The 22,840-nt window shown below is 40.3% G+C and overlaps 1 protein-coding gene across 1 annotated transcript in view; it reads right to left on the reverse strand.

Annotated features, from left to right (window-relative positions):
• HEPHL1 (hephaestin like 1) overlaps positions 1-22,193 on the reverse strand; it is a 65,258-nt gene extending 43,065 nt beyond the window's left edge. Inside the window, exons 1-4 of the mRNA XM_024574639.3 lie at positions 22,024-22,193; positions 10,933-11,177; positions 1,507-1,719; positions 666-845 (exon numbers count right to left, since the gene is read on the reverse strand). Coding sequence (XP_024430407.2) covers positions 666-845; positions 1,507-1,719; positions 10,933-11,177; positions 22,024-22,193 — 808 coding nt within the window. The remainder of the gene's footprint in view (positions 1-665; positions 846-1,506; positions 1,720-10,932; positions 11,178-22,023) is intronic.
• Between the last annotated feature and the right edge of the window lie 647 nt (positions 22,194-22,840).

Below are 22,840 nucleotides of genomic sequence, written 5' to 3' on the forward strand. Positions count from 1 at the left end.
GCCTTCCCCACTGACTGTTCCTTGCAATCAGAAACCCTGTGTTACTTAACAGCTATTAGGACCTAGCAAAAAACCTGATACACAGTATCTACTACTTAATTTAAGTGACAAAAGCATGCCACAAGGTGAAAAGAAAAGGCACTGATTACAAGGGACTTATGGCACATAGTGAATGCTCCGTAAGTGTTGTCAATTTAGAGAATGCTTGGGAAACATAAATTCACAAGTGTGTATTTAAACTCCATGCATGGTATAGTTCTTGAAATTTAGCAGCCACTTAGAAATGGTTCCTGGATAAAGCAAGAGGCTGCAAATCACAGGACTGTTAAATGATGATGATTCATTCTCCTTTCTTCTGTCAGTCTAAAGCCCCCCACCCCCCTGGGGTCACCTCCTGATTCTTTCCCAATTATAACATTAATCCTTCCACTTTGTGTACCATCGCTTTGTCATACCCAATTTAACTTATATCTATTGCCGTGCCCTTTCTCAGGTTGTTTCAGGTTCTGACATGTAGTGTGTTTCATATCACTTCCTAATCACTGGTATCACTAAGTGGGAAATCTTGGAAAACCAGGTCCGGCATTCCTGTGTTTTTGCACCTCTCGTGGTACCGCATGCACCGTGGCAGTTGGCATGTATTTGCTGACATGGGAGACACTCACCGTGCATTTTGTTGCTCCTCTGAAAAGCAGCATCTTCTTTGTCAACTGAATCGGGGTCAGTGCAGAAATGTCTGATATTTTCATTGAGGTACCAGCTTTGATTCTCATCCACCAGAGTAAACATTATAATGAACTCTCGGTCCACATCAGCCCTTGTTCCTGAATATTTATTCAGGACACCTATCAAACACATTCAAGAGAAAAGAGAAAAAAGTTCAAAGTGAACTAAATCAAGACGAGTTTTGCTTCCTGTCAATGGTGTCATAGAAGTGTCAAGTCTGTCAAAGGCCTTAATGTACAAGAGCAGCCCACACCTTAAAAGCAGCGAAGGGCTTTAATGGAAATGACAGAACTGTAGAAGAGAAAAGTCATAAGACAGAAATCTTCACACCTGAAGACTTGGAAATCTGCTTGTCCCGGAAGGAAGTCAACTTTACTGATATGGCATAGACACCAAATCAATTAATAGGGAATAAAATAGCAACGTGATTGTGTGGGCAAAATAATGAAGCAAAAGCATTCCTGGGCATTGACTGCCTTTTTCACTTTCCCGTGTGTGCTGTCACTGTGGTGGCAACAGCTATTAATGTGGAGTGTTCCTCTTTGTTTTAAAAGCATATCCCTTTCACAAGGCTATGATGGTCCTTAGGAGTCTGAATTATGGCCCCTGATATGGTAGCAGATTGATCTTCTCTGTTAGAAGAATTTTTCTGTCTTCCAGAAAACTGAGAAGAAGATGCACATTCTATATGAAGCAAAGGAAGTAGACAAGACCTGACATTTATGTATACTTTTTAACACACCTGGGAAAAGCTCCTTGGTGGGGGCATTACCTCCTCACCTTTCTTGCACACCAGCAGTGGGCCAATTAGCCCAGAGCAGATGTCCTTAGGGGCATCGATGTGTGAATGGTACACCCAGGTCAGGCAGTTGGCATCAGCTGGAGTAGGGGCATATTCTTCTCTCACTGGCCAGACATAGGTGTAGTTTTTGCCAGGAGGAACCATATCGTCATCCTTGTTCTTTCCAGATGTTCCATCTGGGTACAGGGCTCCTTCCAAGAAAGGAGAAAACATAGTTAAATACAGAGATCACATGCTCTAGTGGTGAGGGCCAGAGCTTTGGAATAAATACATATGAATTAAAATTTATTTCCTGTGGAATTCAAGTAAATTACTTAAATTCTCTATTTCTTATCAATAAACCTGGAATGTTAATATGTACCTCACAAGGCTGTAAGAAGTAGATGACAATGTATATGAGTGTCCTGCACAAAACCAGATGCTTAAAAAATGTTCCTAAGGACCCCTTCTGATGGGCCTCCTGTACCAGTCAGGAAGATTTCAATCTATTCAACTTAACATCAACTCAAGAAGGAAAGGAGAAGCATCAAAAGAAATGAGCACCTCTTGGACACTTCAAGCAAACTCAGCATCTGTATAAGTTCTCATGAGAGATAGGAAGAAAGTTAAGACATTCTTCCTGCTTCCAAGGATCTTCCAGCTCTGCTGGGGAGACAAGAATATGAATGATGAAGACATAGGTCCCCTGGAGAATAAAGCAGGGCAACGTGTTAAATGTAACTTGGGGTCTATGCAAGGTAAGATTCTACCACAGAGAAGGGTGGGGCGAATGGGCATGGTATTCCCTTTCTCTGTTTTATAATCTAACATTGCACAAGGTGTTTCAATTAAGGAAGGTCCACTGCTAAAAAGAATTTGAAAACCACCTGGGTAGAAGGCAGGGACCAACCTGTGCAAGTTTTAATTATTAGAAGCTGCATAACAGAGGTAGGATTTGAGGGGCCTCGAAGGACTGGGAGGAGTTGGATGGTCCTGGGAAGGCTGAAGGGTGAGGGCTGAGAGGGAGATGGATATGAAAACACTCCAACTTCATTCTCCGTTTTCTCACCAATTCACTCAACAAACCCTGTATTGGATATCAACTACATATCAGCAAATGTGCTAGTGTAGGAATACAAACAGGAAAAATACAATAAAAATTAATAAAATAATAAAATAAAAATAAACATAAAAAAAGACAGCAGGAGATCATGTATCCAAGGCAAGCTAAAAAAAAAAGTTATGGCTACAAAAAAATCTAACATTACCTTTTAAACAAATTCTACCAAGAAACATAATTTCATTTTTGGAGAAGGATACCAGGAGAAAACAAAAAGAGCTGAGACCCTATTACGTGCCAAGCACAGTAGGTACTTTGTAGATGTTACCTCACTCTTCAAAGCAACCCCATACAGTATGTATCGCTATCCTTTTTTAGGTTACATCAAGGGAACACGGCTAGCATGTAGCTGGGCCACATTTTAATCTAATTGTGTCTAATTACCCACTACACTATGATACCTCCCCCACAAGTTATTGGGATTATATGTATGGACTGTTTTTGTATGTTTATTCATTTTGTTTTTACATACTTTCTATTTCTATATATGTTCATGTAAAATTTTCTTTTATATACTGATTTTTAACCTGAAAAATGTGAATTATTTAAAAAATTAAACCCATATACTATATTGTACTGAAAAGATAAAGTCAGAAGAACAAAACTCATATAAAGGAATCAGGAGATTGATTTAATTAACAGATCCCTTCAGTATTAAGTGTAGCTCTGAATTTTCTGGTTATATCTAGGTCATATTATTATATCTAGGTTTAATATATATTAGGTTGATATAATCAGGTCATATTCTTTCTTTGTCCAATAAAAGGAAACTTATCACTTCCTTAAGGGAGAGGAACTTTTTTGCTGCTACTAAATTCTAAGGGAATATTTTCAATCACATTATTATGTACAAATTACTGAGTGATGATAAAATAAATTATGTCTTCAAAAGTTGCAAAAATGTTATTTTTAAAACAGTTTCTTACATTGTCTTTTTTCTTATTATAATTGTTTTATCTTAAAATATTTATAGATTTACAGGAAGTTTAGAAAGTAGTACAAAGAAGTCCTGGGTACTCTCCACCCCATTTCCCCCAGTGGTAACATCCTAACTATAGCAAAACATGGAATTGACCTTGGTACAATCCACAGTCTTATTGAGATCTTGCCAGTTTTATATGCATTGTGTGTACCTAAAGTTCTATGCAATTTTTTCATGTGTAGATATGTATAACCAACCCCCTAATCAAGACACAGAACAGTTCCCTTACCACAAACACCCCCTTGCTGCTTCATTGTAGACGCACCCATCCCCTTCTGTCTCCACACCTCCCACCCCTGGCAACCACTAACCTGTTTTCATCTCTGTAACTTTGTCATTTTGAGAATGTTATGTAAGTGGAATCATACAGTATGGAACTTTTTGAGTTTGGCCTTTTTTACTCAGTATAATTTCAAATGTTTCTATTTGAGGGAATATAGGTTAATTATTATGATTTTATATTTCTTAATAAATAAAATGATATCAAAATGTCTATCTCCAAGATTTACCTAATAACTGGTATTTTTCTGACCTATCTTTGCATTTTTGCATTACTTTTATATCTTAAGAAGTGTTAACTGTAAACATGAATAGGGTAATGTTGGTTAAATATTAACTACCACTGCATACTGGAATGCCTTAGGCAAACATTCAAAGGTATTTTGTCCAAACATAATAATAGTTGGTAGGGGGTGTCTTTCATCAGCTGAAGGTGTTTCAGAGGAATTTCTTAGACAAATTAGAATAAAAACACAAGGAAAGCAAAATGTTAAATTTGCAATTATAAACTAAGTTATTTATAAACTAAATTATTATAAACTAAATTATCATACTAATTTAAACTAGTATAAACTAAATTTATAAATTAAATTATTATAACTGTTTCACATTTCAAAAGTATAGAGCAGTTAGCAAATACAGAATGTGTTACCTTATTCACCATCAAGAAACAAGTAGTATAGAGAACATAATAAAACTCTCATGCCATGCCAGGCCATGTGGGTAATTTCTGATCATTCAGAAACTCAGAAACTCTTGCTGAGATTCTGGAAGGCCATGGTTTTCCATCCCATATGGATTCTGGGAATAGCTGGGGTTCTAAAAGTAGTCCTGGAAGACCTAAAGTCCATTCTATCCACTGCTTTTGAATCAGAGAGACTCACAAACCTTTGGAGCTCAGTCCATGAAAATCCTTGAATTTATGACCAAGAAGCAAGGAAGAGGGAAAGATTTCACCTTTTTATTTTCTGTTGTGAGCTGTTTTCTTATATCTAGGCTTCTGTTGTTAAAACTGGATGCTAAGTATTTAGGAAATGTACAGTTTTGTTCATTTTAGTCAGGTTTGACACTGGAGATTTTTCAGAGTTATTTTTAATGATAAGGATAATGAATTTCAGGTAGACTTCATACTTATTTTTAAGTATTTGTTAGCTATCTTAAGGAGGAGGGCTAAGATAAAGACAATCTTTTGTTTTTTAAATGAAGTGTGAATTGGTATGGCATTTGGGATTATTTTGGCAATATTTAGCAAGTTTGAAAATGCTTATACTCTTTGTTCTGCAATTCTACTTCTAGGAATCTATTCCTCGGATATAATCATATGTGTGCAAAGGTGTTCGTATATACATGATGCTCTTTGCAATGTTGTTATTTTAACTAATTAGAAACAAGAAAAATTTCCACTATTTTGCAAAATTTTAAATAAGTATGGTACATGAAATTATGAAATACTATGCAACATTAAAAACAATTAAGTAGATAAGAAGTACTGACATGGAAAAAAATGTCCAAAATTACTAAGTGAAAAAAAAAGCCAATAAAAATGGTGAGAGTTTAGAGGGGTGCAAGAGAATTGTCACACTGGTTATCATGGGCAGGGGATGGTTTATAAAGAAAAATAATTATAACTTTTTCATATTTAATAGTTTGAATTTTTAATTGAGCATGTATATATATATTATTTGTGTAACTAAAATATTAAGGAAGTTTAATGAATGCCAAACAACAATGACAAGACTGCATCAGCTACTTATCTTACTGCTATATATATGTTATGTACATGTATTTTTAATCCTAACCTGATATTTTTATTTATTTTAGAGCAAGACAAAGGGGGAGAGAGAGAAACACCAATGTAAGAGAGAAGCATTCATTGGTTGCTTCCCAAATGTGTCCCAACTGGGGTATGTGCCCTGACCAAGAATCAAACCCGCAACTTTTTGATATACTGGACAATGCTCCAACTGTCTTGCTGATATTTTTAATGTTTGTCTGGCAATGTAGGATGTACAAAACAAAATACACTTGACCTTTTGGAAATAGGAGTTGGGATCAGATACAGTACTTTATTTTATTTTATTTAAAATTTTTTTATTGTTATTCAATTACAGTTGTGTGCCTTTTCTCCCCATCCCTCCACCCCACCCCATCCAAACCCCCCTCCTTCCCCCACCTCCACCCTCCCCCTTGATTTTGTCCATGTGTCCTTTATAGTAGTTCTTGTAATCCCCTCTCCTCACTGTCCCCTCCCCACTCCCCCTTGTAAATTGTTAGATTGTTCTTAACTTCAATGTCTCTGGTTATATTTTGCTTCCTTTTTTTTTTTCTATTTATTATGTTCCAGTTAAAGGTGAGATCATATGGTATTTGTCCCTCACTGCCTGGCTTATTTCACTTAACATAATGCTCTCCAGTTTCATCCATGCTGTTGCAAAGGGTATAAGCTCCTTCTTTCTCTCTGCTGCGTAGAATTCCATTGTGTAAATATACCATAGTTTTTGGATCCACTCGTTTGCTGCTGGGCACTTAGGTTGCTTCCAGTACCTGGCTATTGTAAATTGTGCTGCTATGAACATTGGGGTGCACAGGTTCTTTTGGATTGGTGTTTCAGGGTTCTTAGGGTATAATCCCAGCAGCAGAATTGCTGGGTCAAAGGGCAGTTCCATTTTTAGTGTTCAGATACAGTACTTTAAAATGGCCTCTTTGAATAAGGTACCTGAGCTGTTTGAAAAAATTTTTGGCCGACAAATAAATGAATAATAAACTGAATAGAATCCTTTAACCATGAAGGCTATAACCTGATTCTCTTGGGTACTCCTGCAGTGTTTGGTACATAGTAAACACTCAATAAATATTGACTGAGTGATGGATGAATAGGCAGTTTAAATCTTTTTAGTAGCACCCACTTATTTAAAGGTAACATATTAACAAGGATAGATGATATTCTTACTTCAGCTTCTTGGAGGGTGGGGGCACATGTGCACAGGCAGATGTGGAGTGAAAGGCAGGGTCTTAGGAAGACCACAGGAGACATGGTCTCTTAATATAAAGTGAAAATATAATATTGAAAAATATTTGACAAAACCATTTTTACTCAAAGTTAAAGTACAGTACTTTACTGCTTTCTAACTTGATAACTGATCTAACCTGATAGAGGAATAGGAAAAATCCAGAGTACTAACTACCACCCATTAAATCCAAAGGACACTTAAAATAATTCCTGGAACCTAACCTCTCAGCAGCATTTGATATTGCTGTCATTTCCCTCCTTAAAATATTCTTCTCTTTCAGCTCCATGACATCACACCATCCTCTTTGGCAACTTTTGTCAGTCTAGTTTTCCAGTACATTCTCCGCAATCTGTCATTCAGTGTCAGAAACCCTCACGTTATAACACTGGCTCCATGCCCAGAGCTCTCACCCTGGATGTCAGCACCCATCCTAACAGGGCTCCAACAAGCTCAGCAACTCCCACTTTTCTCTCAAACCTGAACCTGATCTCTGAACTTCACACCGATATCCTATCTCTCTCTTTTTTTTTAAAAAAATTTATTGTTGTTCAATTATAGTTGTCTGTATTTTCTCCCACCCCTCCAGCCCACCCCAGCCAACATCACCTCCCTCCCCCGCCTCCACCCTCCCCCTTGATTTTGTCCATGTGTCCTTTATAGTAGTTCCTGAAAACCCCTCTCCCCACTATCCCCTCCCCACTGTCTGGCTATTGTTAGATTGTTCTTAACTTCAATGTCTCTGGTTATATTTTGTTTGCTTTTTTCTTCTATTGATTATGTTCCAGTTAAAGGTGAGATCATATGGTATTTGTCCCTCACTGCCTGGCTTGTTTCACTTAGCATAATGCTCTCCAGTTCCATCCATGCTGTTGCAAAGCATATAAGCTCCTTCTTTCTCTCTGCTGCATAGAATTCCATTGTGTAAATGTACCATAGTTTTTTGATCCACTCATTTGCTGATGGGCACTTAGGTTGCTTCCAGTACTTGGCTATTGTAAATTGTGCTGCTATGAACATTGGGGTGCATAGGTTCTTTTGGAATGGTGTTTCAGGGTTCTTAGGATATAATCCCAGGAGTGGAATTGCTGGGTCAAAGGGCAGTTCCATTTTTAGTTTTCTGAGGAAATTCCATATCTTAACAACAACCTTTCCCAAAGAACACAAGCTCTCCCAGACCTGGTCCTCAGACACTGCTCCCTTTCTCCATGAAAGACACCACCAGTATTCAATGCCATAAGCTAAAAACAAAGGAAGCATTTCTATTGTCTTCTTCTTCCTCCCCTGCCATTCCCAAAGTACTGCAAGGTCCTATCCTTGCTTCTTTACAAATGCATCCATTTATGTCCTTCTCCACTATCACAAGCCTAGTCCAAACAACATTAACAGTGTAAGAGTATGTATTTTAAAACAAATTCATTTGGTTGTATGTATTCTAGGATGTGTGGCCTTTTAGAAATTATACAAATTTTTACCCATCATATATGAGAACATTGAGGATTGGTGGGGTTGTGGGAGAAATAAGCTAGCTCATCCACAAAGGGTAGAAGAGTAAAATGTGCTGTTTTTTGGAGGAGAAACATTACCTTACTACCAAAGCCAGATAAAGTTATCACAAGCACAGAAAACTCATACCAATATTCCCCATGAATGTAAAAACAAAAATCTTTAACAAAATATTATCCAACTCCAACAACATATAAAAAAAACTATATACCATGACTGAATTTATCCTATGATTGTAAGGTTGGTTTAACATTAAAAAATAAATTAATGTAATAAAACATATTAATAGGCTAAATGACCAAAACCATGTAACATCTGAATAAGTGCCAAAAAGCAATTAACGAAATCCTTATCAAATTAAATTTAACAAATTAGAAACTCTCAGCAAACTAGGAATAGACAGGAACTTCCTCAACCTGACAAAATACAGGGTCTGGCAGAAGTAACACCTGCATGACTGTGGCTGGTAGGGTAATAATATGGGTGTAATAGTTTATAGTTTTAATGTGACCATTTAACCTAAAATATCATATGATGTGCTTGAGTGTGATATTGTTATGTTATAGAATTACTTTCTTATGATTTTGTTATAAAAAGGGGGCCTTATTTGTGCCCAACCCTGTATAATCTAAGAAAAGCTCATAGCTAACATTATGCTTAATGAAGAGACTGCATGCTTTCTTCCTAAGATTGGGAATGAGGCAAGAATGTCTGCTTTCACCACTATTATTGAATATTGTCCTGAAGGTTCTAGTCACTGCAATGAGGCAAAAGGAAAAAAGTAAAATATACTGATTTGTAAGGAAGAAATAAAACTGTCTTTACTTACAGTGACAGGATTCTGTACATAGAAAATTCCAAGGAACCCTCTAAACATCAACTAATAAACCAGTCCAACAAGATAGTAGAATCCAAGATAAATATACAAAAATCAATTGTATTCTATACACTATCAATAATCATAAAATGAAATTAAGAACGCTATTCTATTTATAACAACATTAGAAAGAATGAAATACTTTGGAACAAATTTAACAAAGAAAATTCAAATGTTGCATACTAAAAACTAAAACATTGTTGAGAGAAATCGAAGATCTAAATTTCATGTTGATAGATTGGAAGGCTCAATATTGTCTAGATGGTAATTCATCTTTAAAATGCATATGACAATCTCCCCCTCAATTGATCAATAAACTGAATGCAATTTTCATCTAAATCCCAGATGGCTTTTTAAAAAAAATTAACAAGCTGATCCAAAATTTATATGGAAATGTAATGCTAAAAAGTCTTGAAAAGGAGAACAAAGCTGGAAGATTTATACTACTCAATTTAAAAACTTATTATAAATCTATAGTAATCCAGGTAGTATGGCACTGGTACGAGGATAAGCATATATAATATATCAGTGGAAGGAAATTGAGATCCCTGAAATTAAACCCTTGCATTTATAGCCATTGATTTTCAGTTACAGCCTATGACTCACCCATCTTTTTTTCCCCAGCAGGACTGAGAGTCCGTTTCTGGCACCTGGTGGATATTCAATGGAAGGTTTATGAATGAAGGCAAACCTTTTAAAATATTGGTGGTAAGAAGTAAATCATGTATCGGTGGTGAGGTATGCTTTCCAGAAATATATGAAGGCATAGGCCAAATTAAAGATTCATAGACACCCTTAATTTTTTTTGTATTTAAAAAGGCACAGCCATCACGGTATGTCTTTACATTCTAGGCGCAGCCTAAATAATACTTTTATACAACTATATTAAAGAAAATACATCCATAGTTATTCCTTATATTTACAAAAGTCTCTTCAAAGTTTATCTGGCACAGTTTTATGTGCTTATTTTCAACTACTCAAAAGAACCGTATCTGGGACCAAGAGCTTTGCTGCACACTTCAAATGGAGGAAAAGGGCGAAAAACTCCTGGAGTCTGAGAAACACTTTTATACCAAGAGTCTAAGAATATTGCTAAAAATTTTTTAAAAAGTAGGGATGACTCAAGAAACTGCACTATTGAAGCTCTGGCAGGGCACATAAGAAGACAGAGGCATTTCAGAAAAGAAGCACCAAAAGCAGCAGCTTTAGGCAGGGAAGTTGAGATCAGCTCACCCTGAGACACCCTCCCCACAGTCAAGGCCATTAGTGGTGGCAGGACCTGGATCCTGTTGGTGTGTGCCCTCTTTACCCCTTGTACCACCCGGTCACAAGTGATTGACAAGGATGAAAGTTAATGTGCTGCGGGGGGGGGGGGGGGGGGGGATGGTGGAGCTTGTACCAAGGGAGTTCAGCCCCCAGTTCTGTCTCAACATAAGCAGGAGTGAGAAAGAAGGGAGGGTGGAAATGAGGGACAGAAAAAGGAAGAAGAGAAAGAGAAGGGGGAACAGTTGGAGATGGGGAGAGAAGGAGACTGGGAGAAGACAAATGAAAGTGTGTAATCATTGTGTTCTTAGAATCCTTTTCACTGTAACTGGCAGTTGCCTTACTTATGAAATAGAGTCAGGCCACCAATAACACAGGATAGACATTTACCTTCTGAATCTTTGTTGTAGAAAACACCGTGTGGATGCAAAGAGTAAGGTCGGGAAGCAAAGTTCTTTAAATGGATGACAATCACATCGCCCACTTCAGCCCTCAAGATGGGGCCCAGGAATCCAAGCCAGGGTGGTTTGGGGATCTCTGTGGCATAGGTCTCATCTGTGTAGTGCCTGTAAACAGCCTTTTTGTAAAGACCACCTATCCTGTTTGGCCCTCTTTCGAGAAATAAGGTTGCAAGTCTAAAAGTAAGAAGAAAATTATTTAAAAATTAAAATTAAAAGAAAAATCTTAATGACATACCTTAAGAGGTCATAAAGTACGTGCACATAAGATTTCTTATTTGTTGTTCATCATAACCCTATGACCACTGTAGAGATGGTAAGGTTATCCTCAATTTACTGATATGGAAACTGAGGCTAAGAGAGTTAAGTGACAAGCCAAAAGGCACAAATAGTATTCACAACCAAATTAAAACAAAACCAGAGACTAAAGTCATGCTGTCCCCTTGCTGTCTTTCATTCAACACCTCTCCTTTGCTTTTCTGTTTGACCAACACTTAATTTGCACTTATTGAATTCCCAGCACTTTGTTAGGTGCCGTGGAGGGATACAAAAGAGTTCTTGATCTAGTAATGGAAACATTAAGGAACTGCATAGGGCAGTATTTGATTAAGTGCCAATTGAGTGGTTGATGCAACAGATATAGGCTCAAATTTTCTAGGAATATATTAGTTCAGAGAAGGGAAAGATTGCTGTGGATTGAAGAGGTCAGAAAACACCTCATGAGAAATGCAGGAGTTAAGGAGAAGTACAATTAGATAGAAAGTGGAAAAATGAGGACACTAAGCAGGTACAGAGCATAAGCAGAGAGAGAAGCAGTACACATAGTATTTGGGGGGGGGCAGGTTACAGGCTGGAAACGGATCTGGAAGGGGAGCTGTGAGAAGTATGGTTACACACAACATCTGGGAAAAGACTGACCATGAACTTCAATTCCAGGTTGAAGAATTGAGGGTTTATCATGGAAGCACTGAGGACTCATGGAGGTTTTTCATGAAGTGGTGACATGATAATCAGTATTTAAGGGCCATCCTCATGACAGTGGTGTGCAAATTTTAGAAGAGTCAGGCAAAGGGGAGGGCAAAAGTGAGGGGCCAGGAAGCTGTCAGGAGAGCAGTGGAGATGGGCGTGGTTGTAGTGTTGCAACGGATAAAAGGGGCAGATGTGAAAAAATAGGATTCTAAGATTTGATGTGACCAGATGCCCTCCTGGGACCCCAGGGTGAAGGGGACACTCAATCCGGGGTCTGGGTGCTGGAGACAATAGCAGCACTGGTGACATCACTTCAGACGGGGCCACACAATCTTCTCCTGGTGAAGTGGAACTCCCTTCCCCACTCTCAGTCTGTGTGCTTAGTACGGGGCTCCAACCTGGGAAGTACTGGCTCCTGCTCGAATAAAAGCTCCACCCTCCTGTGTGCAGCAGCCATCCTAATGTAGCTGTGTCCCTCTGGGGGTGAGAGGCAAGTCCTGCTCTCATACATATTCCTGCACGTACTCATGTGTGCATTCCCTCTTGTCCACTCTAGAACCTTTATGTCAAGACTTGTACTCAGTCCTGGGATTCAGAGAAAAAAGGCAAAGCCTTGAAGGAGCTCTCTTTCTGGAAGAGTGAGTCATGAGAACACAGATTATGTTGTGGGGCACCTAATCTGAGGTGGAGGACAGATCAGGGGAGGTTTCCCAGAGGAAGTAATGCCTAAATATCATCTCAAAGAGCAAAGAGGAGTTACCCAAGCACTGATATGGAAAGGGTTGATACAGTAGACACCTTGGAGTTTTGCCAAGTCAGTGCCCACGCTCTTCTTTGATCTGAGAGCACACCTTCCCCATTCTCATGCTAAGTGCTTTGAAGGGGGCTCCACCCGCAGTTCCAGTGATGAGCAAGTGACTCAGCCTAACCATGAGACATCAGGTTACCTCAGATATTGGTGGAGGGAGGCCTCGTGATCCAGGCCTGGCCAACTGATGGAATGGGGCAGGCCTGACATGTGTGGGTGCCTAGGCAGGCTGGTAATCTGGTGCTCTGGGCAGATAATTAATATGTACCCCCAACTGATATTTGCCAAAAACAAAAACAAAAACCCCAAAACTTGTTCAGCTCTAATTTGGAGGAAAGACTGAGTGCTGTGGAGATGAGAAAGTGGCCTGGTGGTGACAGTTCTCACCTTCCCTTGGTCACAAGAAGGATCCCACCCTACAGTTCACAGGACCAATCCTTCCTGGAAGGAATTTTCATGACCAACTGTTATTACTTGAATACATATCTGGGGTCTCCTCCTTCCACCTCCCAAATCCCATCTCAAGCAGGTGATTCTTTCCAACCACATATAATACTCACCTTAGTGAAGTATGGGAAGTTGTCATTTTCTCCACCTTCAATGTCATTTCCAGTGAATTTTGTCCCCCCAGCAATACCTCCAGCATCCCTGTGATGTTGTAGTGCCCTTTAGAGCTGAGGCTCAGCTGCCCAGCTCCTAATCTGGCTCAGCTGAGGACCCCTCCTGCCTCTGAGGCCAAGGCCATGATCATCAAGAAGAGCTTTATTGTTGACAGGTTTGCCCATGTCCTATGATCATTTTAGGTGGTCTGGGGCAGGCTGGATGCCTCAGCTGATTAGAGTGAGAAGTAATAACATTGTGAAGAAATCACTTTTAAACTTTAAAACCATAATATGTTCCGTTTAAATTTTCTTTTTAATTTTTTTGTGCTGTAAGCTTTAGTTTATAAATTACAGAAAGGCAAGGTGGCTGTAAACCCTACTTGTCAGCAGGTCCCTGGGAGAAAGAAAACAGTTTTTGGAAGGCAAGCATAGCAAACCAAAGCTGATAAGGCTATTGGATGGATTTCTGGAAAGATGTTCATTGGATATTTTCGTTTAGCCCCAAACTCTACCCTGGACCCAGGTATCATCAGATAATGCAGCTGACCCTTGAACAACACAGGTTTGAACTGTGTGGATCCACTTACATGCAGATTGTTTTCAGTAAATAAAGCTAGTCCTTTGTATTCGTGGGTTTCACATCTGCGGATTCAACCAACCATGGATACAAAACAGTGTTTTTGCATTCCCAACCACATATTCCCAATTGCAGATTAAAAGTACTGTTGAACATCTGAGCCTCTCGCTTCTCTACTCCAGGATTCCAACACACACATGTGCGCGTGCGCACACACACACATGAGTAAACACACATGCAAATGTATGCGGAGCAAAAGTTCCCTATCATAAATTGTCTGGCAGAGCCTCCCAAACAAGAGGCGAGCAGAGAAGGAGGGGAACTGTTTGCTGATATACTACAGCTCTTATCACATTCGCTGTATATTTTAGCAGTGAGTTGTATGTTGAATTATTTTGCATGTGTATCACTCTTATCACCTAAACAGCCAATAGTCACCCCAAGAATGGATGAGGTTTACTCATTCAGTGGCTCCAAAATGTCCACATATGTATACTCTGGTTTCTCTTCAGATCATATACATCTTTCGCTTTTTACCAAAAGTCCACATATGTACTAATTCTATCAGAATTATCTGGAACATTTGCCCAAAATTTAGGTCCCTAGGCCCCATTTCAGGGCTTTTGGAATCAGACTTTCTGTTATGAGGGCTGTGACCTCTACATGATTCCTAAGATCACTAAATAATTCTTTCCGCAGAGCTTTCCAGTGTTTGCCCATATTTGTCTTTCCTCCCAGCCGAAGGGGAAGACAAAGAACTTTTACAGTTAGGTGGGACCATGAGATTTTGGCAAATGGCCTATGAGTTCAAATGACATGTGCCACTTCTGGGCTACTACATTTAATTGTAGGGCTCCCTGACTTCCTCTGCTGCAGGGGAAGCCTCCAGTGAAGACAGTGAATCCTTAAGATCTCAGCAGCCTGTCTTGCTAGTTTGCTCAGGTGTCCTGAAGTTATACGGCCCTGAAGGAAACCCAGTGAGTGAGAAACACCCCTCTGTGGTATGAAGTTTATGAGGTTTGGGGGTTATTTGTAACTGTAGTACAACCTGACTTATTCTCACTAATACAGTTCTGATGTGGATGCAAGTTTGGAAATCACATTTCTATAACACTTAGCACAAAAAACATAAGAACTATCTGAAATCATATTAACTATTTGAAACCACAGGAACTACTGAAAGTAGAAAAGGCAGGGAAGAAATGGAAGTAGAAACAGAAAACAGTGTTTTTGGTGTCTATGCAGCCAATCACAGCTAAGGAAACCTTATGCATTTGTAAGAGTAGGACAGAAACTCCAGCTCCTGTGAGTTCTAAAAGATGCAAATCTTGCCCCCAAACAAAGCAAGGGATGACTTCTAGGAAGCCATTCACAAGAAACAGCCTGAGGGGTAGCTAGAGTGCAGGCATTAGAACACCTGTGCTGGTGGGCTGTATATTATTTATACTGTAGCCCCAGGAAGTCCCCACTGTGAGGGACTGAGCAATCACTACCTCTCAGGTTCATCCCCATCACACATTCTAACATTTTGACTCAAACTGAGTGGGTACCTCTTCCCTGCTGTGAAGGCTGAACAGGAAGTTTCACATGAGCAACTGCTTTAAGGATAAAACGTGTTCACATTGTCAAGGCCAGGGACAATACTGAGAAAAGAGACACCTTCCAAAAGCAGGTGAGATGAACCATTGTGGGAATGAACCTGACTCTGGGGATCATCTGACCAGTGCAGAGGTGGACTCCAGGTTAGATTCCAGGGGTTTCTTAGCTCACAGGGGGCATGCACCTTGACATATCCATGGTCCTCAACAACCTGGATCTTGTAGTGGAATTCTTCCCCTCCTCCCACCTCATCCTTTCAAGCATTGAGCAACTGTCGAACCCCTGCTGTATATGAGACATTAATCGAAAACCTGGGGCCAAAAATAAAAAATAAAAAAAGTAAAACCTGGGGTCAAGATGTGTGAATCTCAGTCCTGCTTTCAAAAGACTTCCTATCTGGTTGGGAGGACAAAACGTATGCATTGAAGAATAAATGGCAATATTCAGTTTTCTATATTAAGTGGCAAGTATATCATGTAGAGCCGAATGAGTGTGTGTGTGTGTGTGTGTGTGTGTTGAGGTGAGAATGAGCTTCAAAGTAACATCAGCAGAGGTATGGTCAGGGCAAATCTGTGAGATCATTTAAGTCACAATATAGGCAAGCAACTGTTGTCTGAGCTTGAGAAAGGACATTTTTCACAGAGGAGAAAATAGGACCAGATTGAGACAAGTGAGCACTCGGCAAAGAGAAGGGTGGAGATGGTAATTATACATTGCAATTCAGGTGCACCCACACCCTCCCTAATTAGATTATTTCAAAGCCGTCCCATCTAAGTGACGTGCTTCTGTTCACGTTCTCTCACCCTGGTTCCCTGGCATGACCTAAGTCTCAAGTTCTTCTCCCACTTCATTTCCACAGAAGCTCCTCAGAACACACATAAGAGATGTTAACAGCAAATTCACACAGTAAAGGGAAAAGAGAATGAGCTTGAATCCCAACTGCCCACTGATGTTGTGAGATCTTGGGGAAGTGTCTTAGCTTCTCTGAGCCTCATTTTTCTTGGCTGTTGACTAGTGACCGTGATAGAGCCATCACGGGGTGTAAATGAGACAAGATGTGGAGCACAGAGTCTGGATAGGGACTGCTCAATCAATGGGAGTCATGGCAGTAAAGATTATTTCTGACAAAGCTCTAATTAGAAGAGACAAATGTGACCATTTGAAGTGTCTTTCCCACAGAGCGCTTGCTCTCTGAGAAACCCTTGAGATAGAAGAGATACCACAATGACTAACATTTCTTGTGTGCTAACCCAGGGCCAGGCATCACCTCTGATACCTGTCTGATGGGCTGATACTGGCTTCCAAAAGATAAGTCCACATCCTAATCTCCTCATTTGGAAAAAGGGCCTTTGCAGATGTGATTATGTTAAGGATTTTGAGATGAGATAATCTTGGATTATCCAGATAGGTCCTAAATGCCACCAAAAGCATTCTTATAACAGGGATTAGACACACACAGAAGAGAAGGTGATACAAAAACGGAGGCAGAGATTGGAGTGTTGTCCCCCCCCCCCCTCAGCCAAGGATTGCCAGCAGCTGCCAGAAGCTGGAATAGACAATGAATGGATCCTCCCTCAGAACCTCCAGAGGGAGTATGGCCCCGCTGACACCTTCACTTCAGAATTCTGGCCTCCAGAACTCGGAAAGAATACATTCTATTGTTTTAAGCCACCCAGTTTGTGATAATTTGTTACTGCAGCCACAGGAAACTCATACACCCCCACCCCCACCCCCCCCACCACCCACCACCAAGCAAGGACTATCATTATCCCTACTTTACTGATGAGAAAATTGAGTCAAAGGGAGATTCAATTACTTGCTTAGTAAGAGGAACAAGAGTTCTAAGCTTGTCCATTGACACCAGAGCCCCACATCCACCAGCAAGCCATACTGCCTTGGCATGTGTTAGACTACTGCTGGGCTACACCTGGCTGGGGAAACCCACTCTGGGTCTCCTGGTTCCCCTGACTGAAGCAGATGATGTCTCACTCCTCCTCATGGCATGGAAAGCTTTTAAGGCAATGACTGGAACATAGTAAGGACTCATTGATGGTTAGCAATCAATGCTGTCTGTGAGTTCTCTAGAACCTCACTAACCAGGCTTTGGGGCCCCACTGTCTGGAAGTGAGGGGGACCAAGAGGGTATTCTTGAAGGATGGGAAACAGAGAGAACTGAGGTAGGGGAAGGTGGCCTGGGCTGCAGGCTGCCTTGCAACATTCATGCCCCCCTTCTTTCTTAGTAACAGAATTAAATCCTGATGTTATTCAGGCCAAAAAGCACATAACCCAAAACTATATTTTCAAGTCTCTTTTGTGGCTTGGAATGTCCAATGAGATATAAGTAGAATTGGTTGAGTGGAGTTTCCATGAGAGCCCTTTAAAGGGCTGATGCAGCAGGAACTGTGCTCCTTCTACCTTTTCTCTTCCTCTCTTCCCTCCTGGAACATATACATAAAGGCTGGATTTCCAGCAGCCATCCTATGATCATGAACTTCTGAGAGGAGTGACATCACATGCTAAGAATGGTGAGTCCGAAATTTTTAAGGCCCCTGAAGTCCTATCATACCAGCTGCCCTACCAGCCTTGGATTGCCAACATCTGGATTTCTTTTAAAAGAGCATACAAAACCCTAATTTGTTCAAGTCATCTATTGTTGTTGCTACTGGCAGCCAAAAGCAATCACTAACTGATACAGGGAATAACAGCAACCCCAGGAAATTCACATGACATCAGGCCCAACACATGATTTTTTTTTCTGCTGATAAGATAAAAGTTGAGATTTGAAAGTCACTATCTGTCTAATACTGAGCTCTAATAAGATGAAATCCTTCCCTTTACAAAGCTTACAAAAGTCTCTCCCTTTTCCCACCTGCTTCCCCTCAGTTGGCTCTTTCAGAGAGACATATGGGTCTCTCCTTCGCACCCATCCTAAAGCCTGCTCCTAGGGATGCTCAAAACCCTTTGCCATCAGCTGGGCTGGCATATTGATGTGGCTGGGTCAGCTCCCTTATCTGACCCTACAGACTTGGGGTTTGAATAGTTGTCAGCCGCACTCATGTCCAAATGTGGTTTTGCCTGTGAGTTAGTTGCCCACAAAAACCTCTGTTGTTTCACTGGGAAGAAAAAGCCTGCACGTGTTGGTTGCATAATGAGGGCTTTGGTGAGAATTGTGGCTTTAAACAAGGTGACCCCACTCTGGTTCCATTAAAGACAAGGCCTTACCACAGAAGCACAATCACACCTTAATTAAGTGCTTTACAAGCTGTAGCAGGACTGGCATGAATGGGTCAAATGCTGACACCATCTCCAGGCAAATCAAAGCAGCCCTGTGTCCCCAATAAGCACAACAGGAAAGGAGGGGGAATATGTTCATCAGGAAAAATATTTCTAAATAGAATATAACTCCTATACCTTATAGTTCCTAGAAAATATCAGGCATATAATCTTAATTATATTTTTGAGCCCTACGATTGAGCAAAGGTACCAAATTAGAAAGTTAAATAGCACCAACAGACTGCTGTAGTGTCTCAGTAAAATGATTTCAATTCAATTCCTATATAATCCTTGCAAATTAGGAGTTATTAGGCTCTTTTGCTGCCTAATTTGGTTTGCAAGTCTTTTTACATCACTGAAACTGACACTCACCTTCCTATTCCCCTAATTTTTGCCAAGTGACTTTGGGGATTCTATTTCAACTCCCTTGTTTTACAAATTAAAGAAATTGATGTTTGGAGAGACTATGTAACATGCTCAAGGTTACACAGCAAATTGAAGTCAGAGCAAGGAGTAGAAGTCAGGTCTCCTGATTCCTATTTCAGGCTCTTTCTTCTTGTGGTGGCATACTGGGAACCTGGCTCTCTTGGACATCTAAATATCAGTCATTTGTATGATTCTGAACATCCGAGATAGCAGACTGTCCTCAGAAATGCTACCTATTCATCTTGTGGGAGGCTGAGTGACAAGCATGGTTGCAAAATCCAAGGGGACTCCTTGCTCCTAGGAAAAGGGCACCTTGTAGAGCACACATACTGAACTCCATACATGTCCCATAATGTGATAACTGTGATACTTCTGAATGTTAGCACCTGAGTCCTGTGTCCTGTGGTCTTCAAATAAGGATCGGCAGACAACCACTCTGTGCCTTCTTAGGGCCTTGCCCTGGGCCACTGGCCACACCAGCAACACTTCCTGACATAATTGTTGATACAAACCAACATACACCAACCAGGCTCCCCTTTCAAGAGTCGGGAGTCACCCTGCATTGATACTGTCCCTTTACACACCACAAGGAAATGTCTGGGGACTTAGGCATCCAAGTCTGATGTCTGATGTGCTAGCTCTCCCTAAAAGGCAGGAGTCCTCATGCATGGAACCACACTTGTTAAGCCATCGCACTCTAATCTGCCATCAAATTCTGTTTTAGTCATCCTCTTTTCCCTTTTCTTTTTCACCATTACTACTTTCATACATTTTTTGGTACTTACTTCAAAGCACTGTCTTACAGCTGGAAAGTGAGCCCATAACTTCTACCTACACTCAGCTTTGTGGAAATAATATTCCAGTATTTGAATTTTTCAAGTACTGAGTATTGTGGGTTTCTAAATGAATAGGTAACCAGTTTGGTAGCTGACATCAGTGATCATTTTCAATGTCTCTCTGAGAAGAGTGGCAAGTTGACTAAACTTGCCTTTGGTAAGATTGGGTTTTTCTAGAAACTTCTTATTACTGGAATCTCTGGTTTCCTGAAAGCTGAGTTTAATTCAGCAGGAAAGGATCACCTTTGCCAAGAAACAGGTTTCATGGATATATGGCAAGTATTTAGTGGAACTTCAGTTCCTGGCTTGTAAAATGGGAATAATAATATGTACAAGCAACAATGAATTAAAAATCTCTAATGGAATTCCTGTGTAAGAATAAAAAACAAAAGAAACTGATAGGGACATTTTAGGAAAAAGACAGAATTCTTTTTTTGCTAAAGCATGTAGAAAGGTAGTCCAATATCACTTTGAGCTTAAGGGACATACTACACTCAATACACATGTCTTGGATAGTCTTATCCAATAGCTTCTCATGACTGTTTTCTATTAATCATTTTTTGAGGATGGCAGGGCTCTATTTTTAGGGGAGGACACTAGCAGTTAGGATAGCATTTTGATATTATATCCTTTTTTCACAGCAAAGACCACCAATGGTCAGCGCATGTGGGATTCAAAGAAGTCAAGAACTTTCTTTGGAAGTAGCCTCTGGACATTAAATTTCCTGGTAAAAACTTAAGGAAAAGTCTTTTTTTTTTGGCAGCTGGGTTGGCACAAGCATCGTCCTTCTTTAATTAAAAAAACAAAAACCAAACTATGACTATATCACCTTTGTGGCCTAACCTGGAAGTTGTGTGTCCAAGCCAACTGGGTCTTTGGTCTTTCCCCAGGGCAGGGGGACCTGACTCTGGAAGACTTGTTGGCAGACCCTGTGCTGTCCTGAATCTTGTCAACTAACCTCATCTTTAGAAAGTGGAACTTGGGTGTTGAATGCAGTGGGCTCTGTCTATTGGGAATGGAGCAAGCATCTGATTATCCAACAGTGGTTACCAGAATATCTCAAAAGATGGTCTAAGAAGCACAAAGTTGAACATATGCATGAGAACTATTGGAGCCAAAGGTGGCGACTTCAGCTGGAGCTCCAGGGAACAAATAAGAGATATAAGAGACACTGGACTCCTCAAGGGGGATGGAAAGCAAGGGTTATTTGCTGTAAAAATAAAAAATTAGGGATATAGAACATTCTATAACCATATCACCCAGTTATGCCATGGGCTCTGGGGATAGATAGGATATTGCGTTCAGATTGAATGAGTTGGAGCTGGAATAAGCCTCTCACCAGTAAAAAAGCCATTTGTAATAGATTCAAGGAAGCTCTTAAAACAGCAGCTGAACCTATTGTAATTGTCCCTTTTTTAAACATTGCAAAGCAAAATGAAGACATAACTACCTATAGCATACTTATTGATATTTCCAATGATGATATTTCATTCCAAAAACAAAAACTAAGAAAACACTCTGTGCTTTAACAGTAAAGAATCCTTGAAAATTCTCAAATTTTCATCCCAAGGATTACCATTCTTTTAAAAAATAAACTGAATCTAGAACCCCCTTGAAGTTACTAGTGGTGTCTAGTGAAAACTGTCCATTTATAGAATGAACCATTATTCAAACACCTGGTTGTGTTCATGGCTCTTCCCACATATGGCTGTGAATAGAAGGCCCAATAAATAGGTGGAGTTAAGAATATCTCTTCCAAACTGCACACTCACCCAGGCTAGGGTTTTCCAAGCAAGTACAACACCCCCCTCCCCACCCCGTTGATTTAGATCAACTTGCCCCCATTATAACCACCCGAGGAATACAGTCTTCCCCATGTCTAGTGAAAAGAAAGCCAAACCTCGGAGTCTATGGAGACCCCATGTTCACTCACTTGTCTTCTGTGAAACTTTTCCCAGTAATAATGTTCTTTCCTTGGGGTACATAGTCCCAGTATTCTTCCACAATCCCAATGTGGTATGTTCTGGTAACTGCACCAGCCAGCCCAGACACACCCAAGAATGTGATGAGAAGGATGCAGTCAACCTGCTGCTTCCAAGGCATTTGTGAATATAACTCAGGCAAACAGCCTGTGCAGGAGGCAACCCTGCCTGTCCCTCCCCCTCACTTGGAGTTAGTTATAGGTGAGCAGTGGACACAGCCCAGCTCCTCCTCCTTAGGTAGCTTGGGGCTGGGACAGAATCTGACAACTTGTATAAGCAGAGCAAGCTGGATGGGGGAGTTGCTATGATGACAAAACCTTTGCCAGCCATCCAAAAAATGTGTAACTGGCTTATTTATTTAGTTCCCAAGCCAAACAGGCCTTTTTCTGTAGGTTTTGGTGCTCTGCTCTGACATTAATCATTCATCATTACCAGGAATGGTAATACAACTAGTTGGGCTAATGAGTTTCCCTGCCTTCTTCCTCTTTTTTCCTCTACATCTATTATAGGAACAAAATAAAATCTTAACACTGGGCTACCCTGAGGAGAGCAACAGGAAGTATCTCAAGCACCAAAGAAGGCTTCATATCTGTGGGTAGCACAGGGGGCATAAGCACCAAAGAAGGCTTCATATCTGTGGGTAGCACAGGGGGCATGATGCAATCATCCTCCGTCATCTCCAACTTGTTTTATAAGGATATGTGAAACAATCAACTCTCATCATAAAGTTCATAACAACATTGTAAAACCTCACTAATTTTTCACTTG

This window comes from Desmodus rotundus, chromosome 5 (assembly GCF_022682495.2).
Source record: "Desmodus rotundus isolate HL8 chromosome 5, HLdesRot8A.1, whole genome shotgun sequence".
NCBI lineage: Eukaryota > Metazoa > Chordata > Mammalia > Chiroptera > Phyllostomidae > Desmodus > Desmodus rotundus.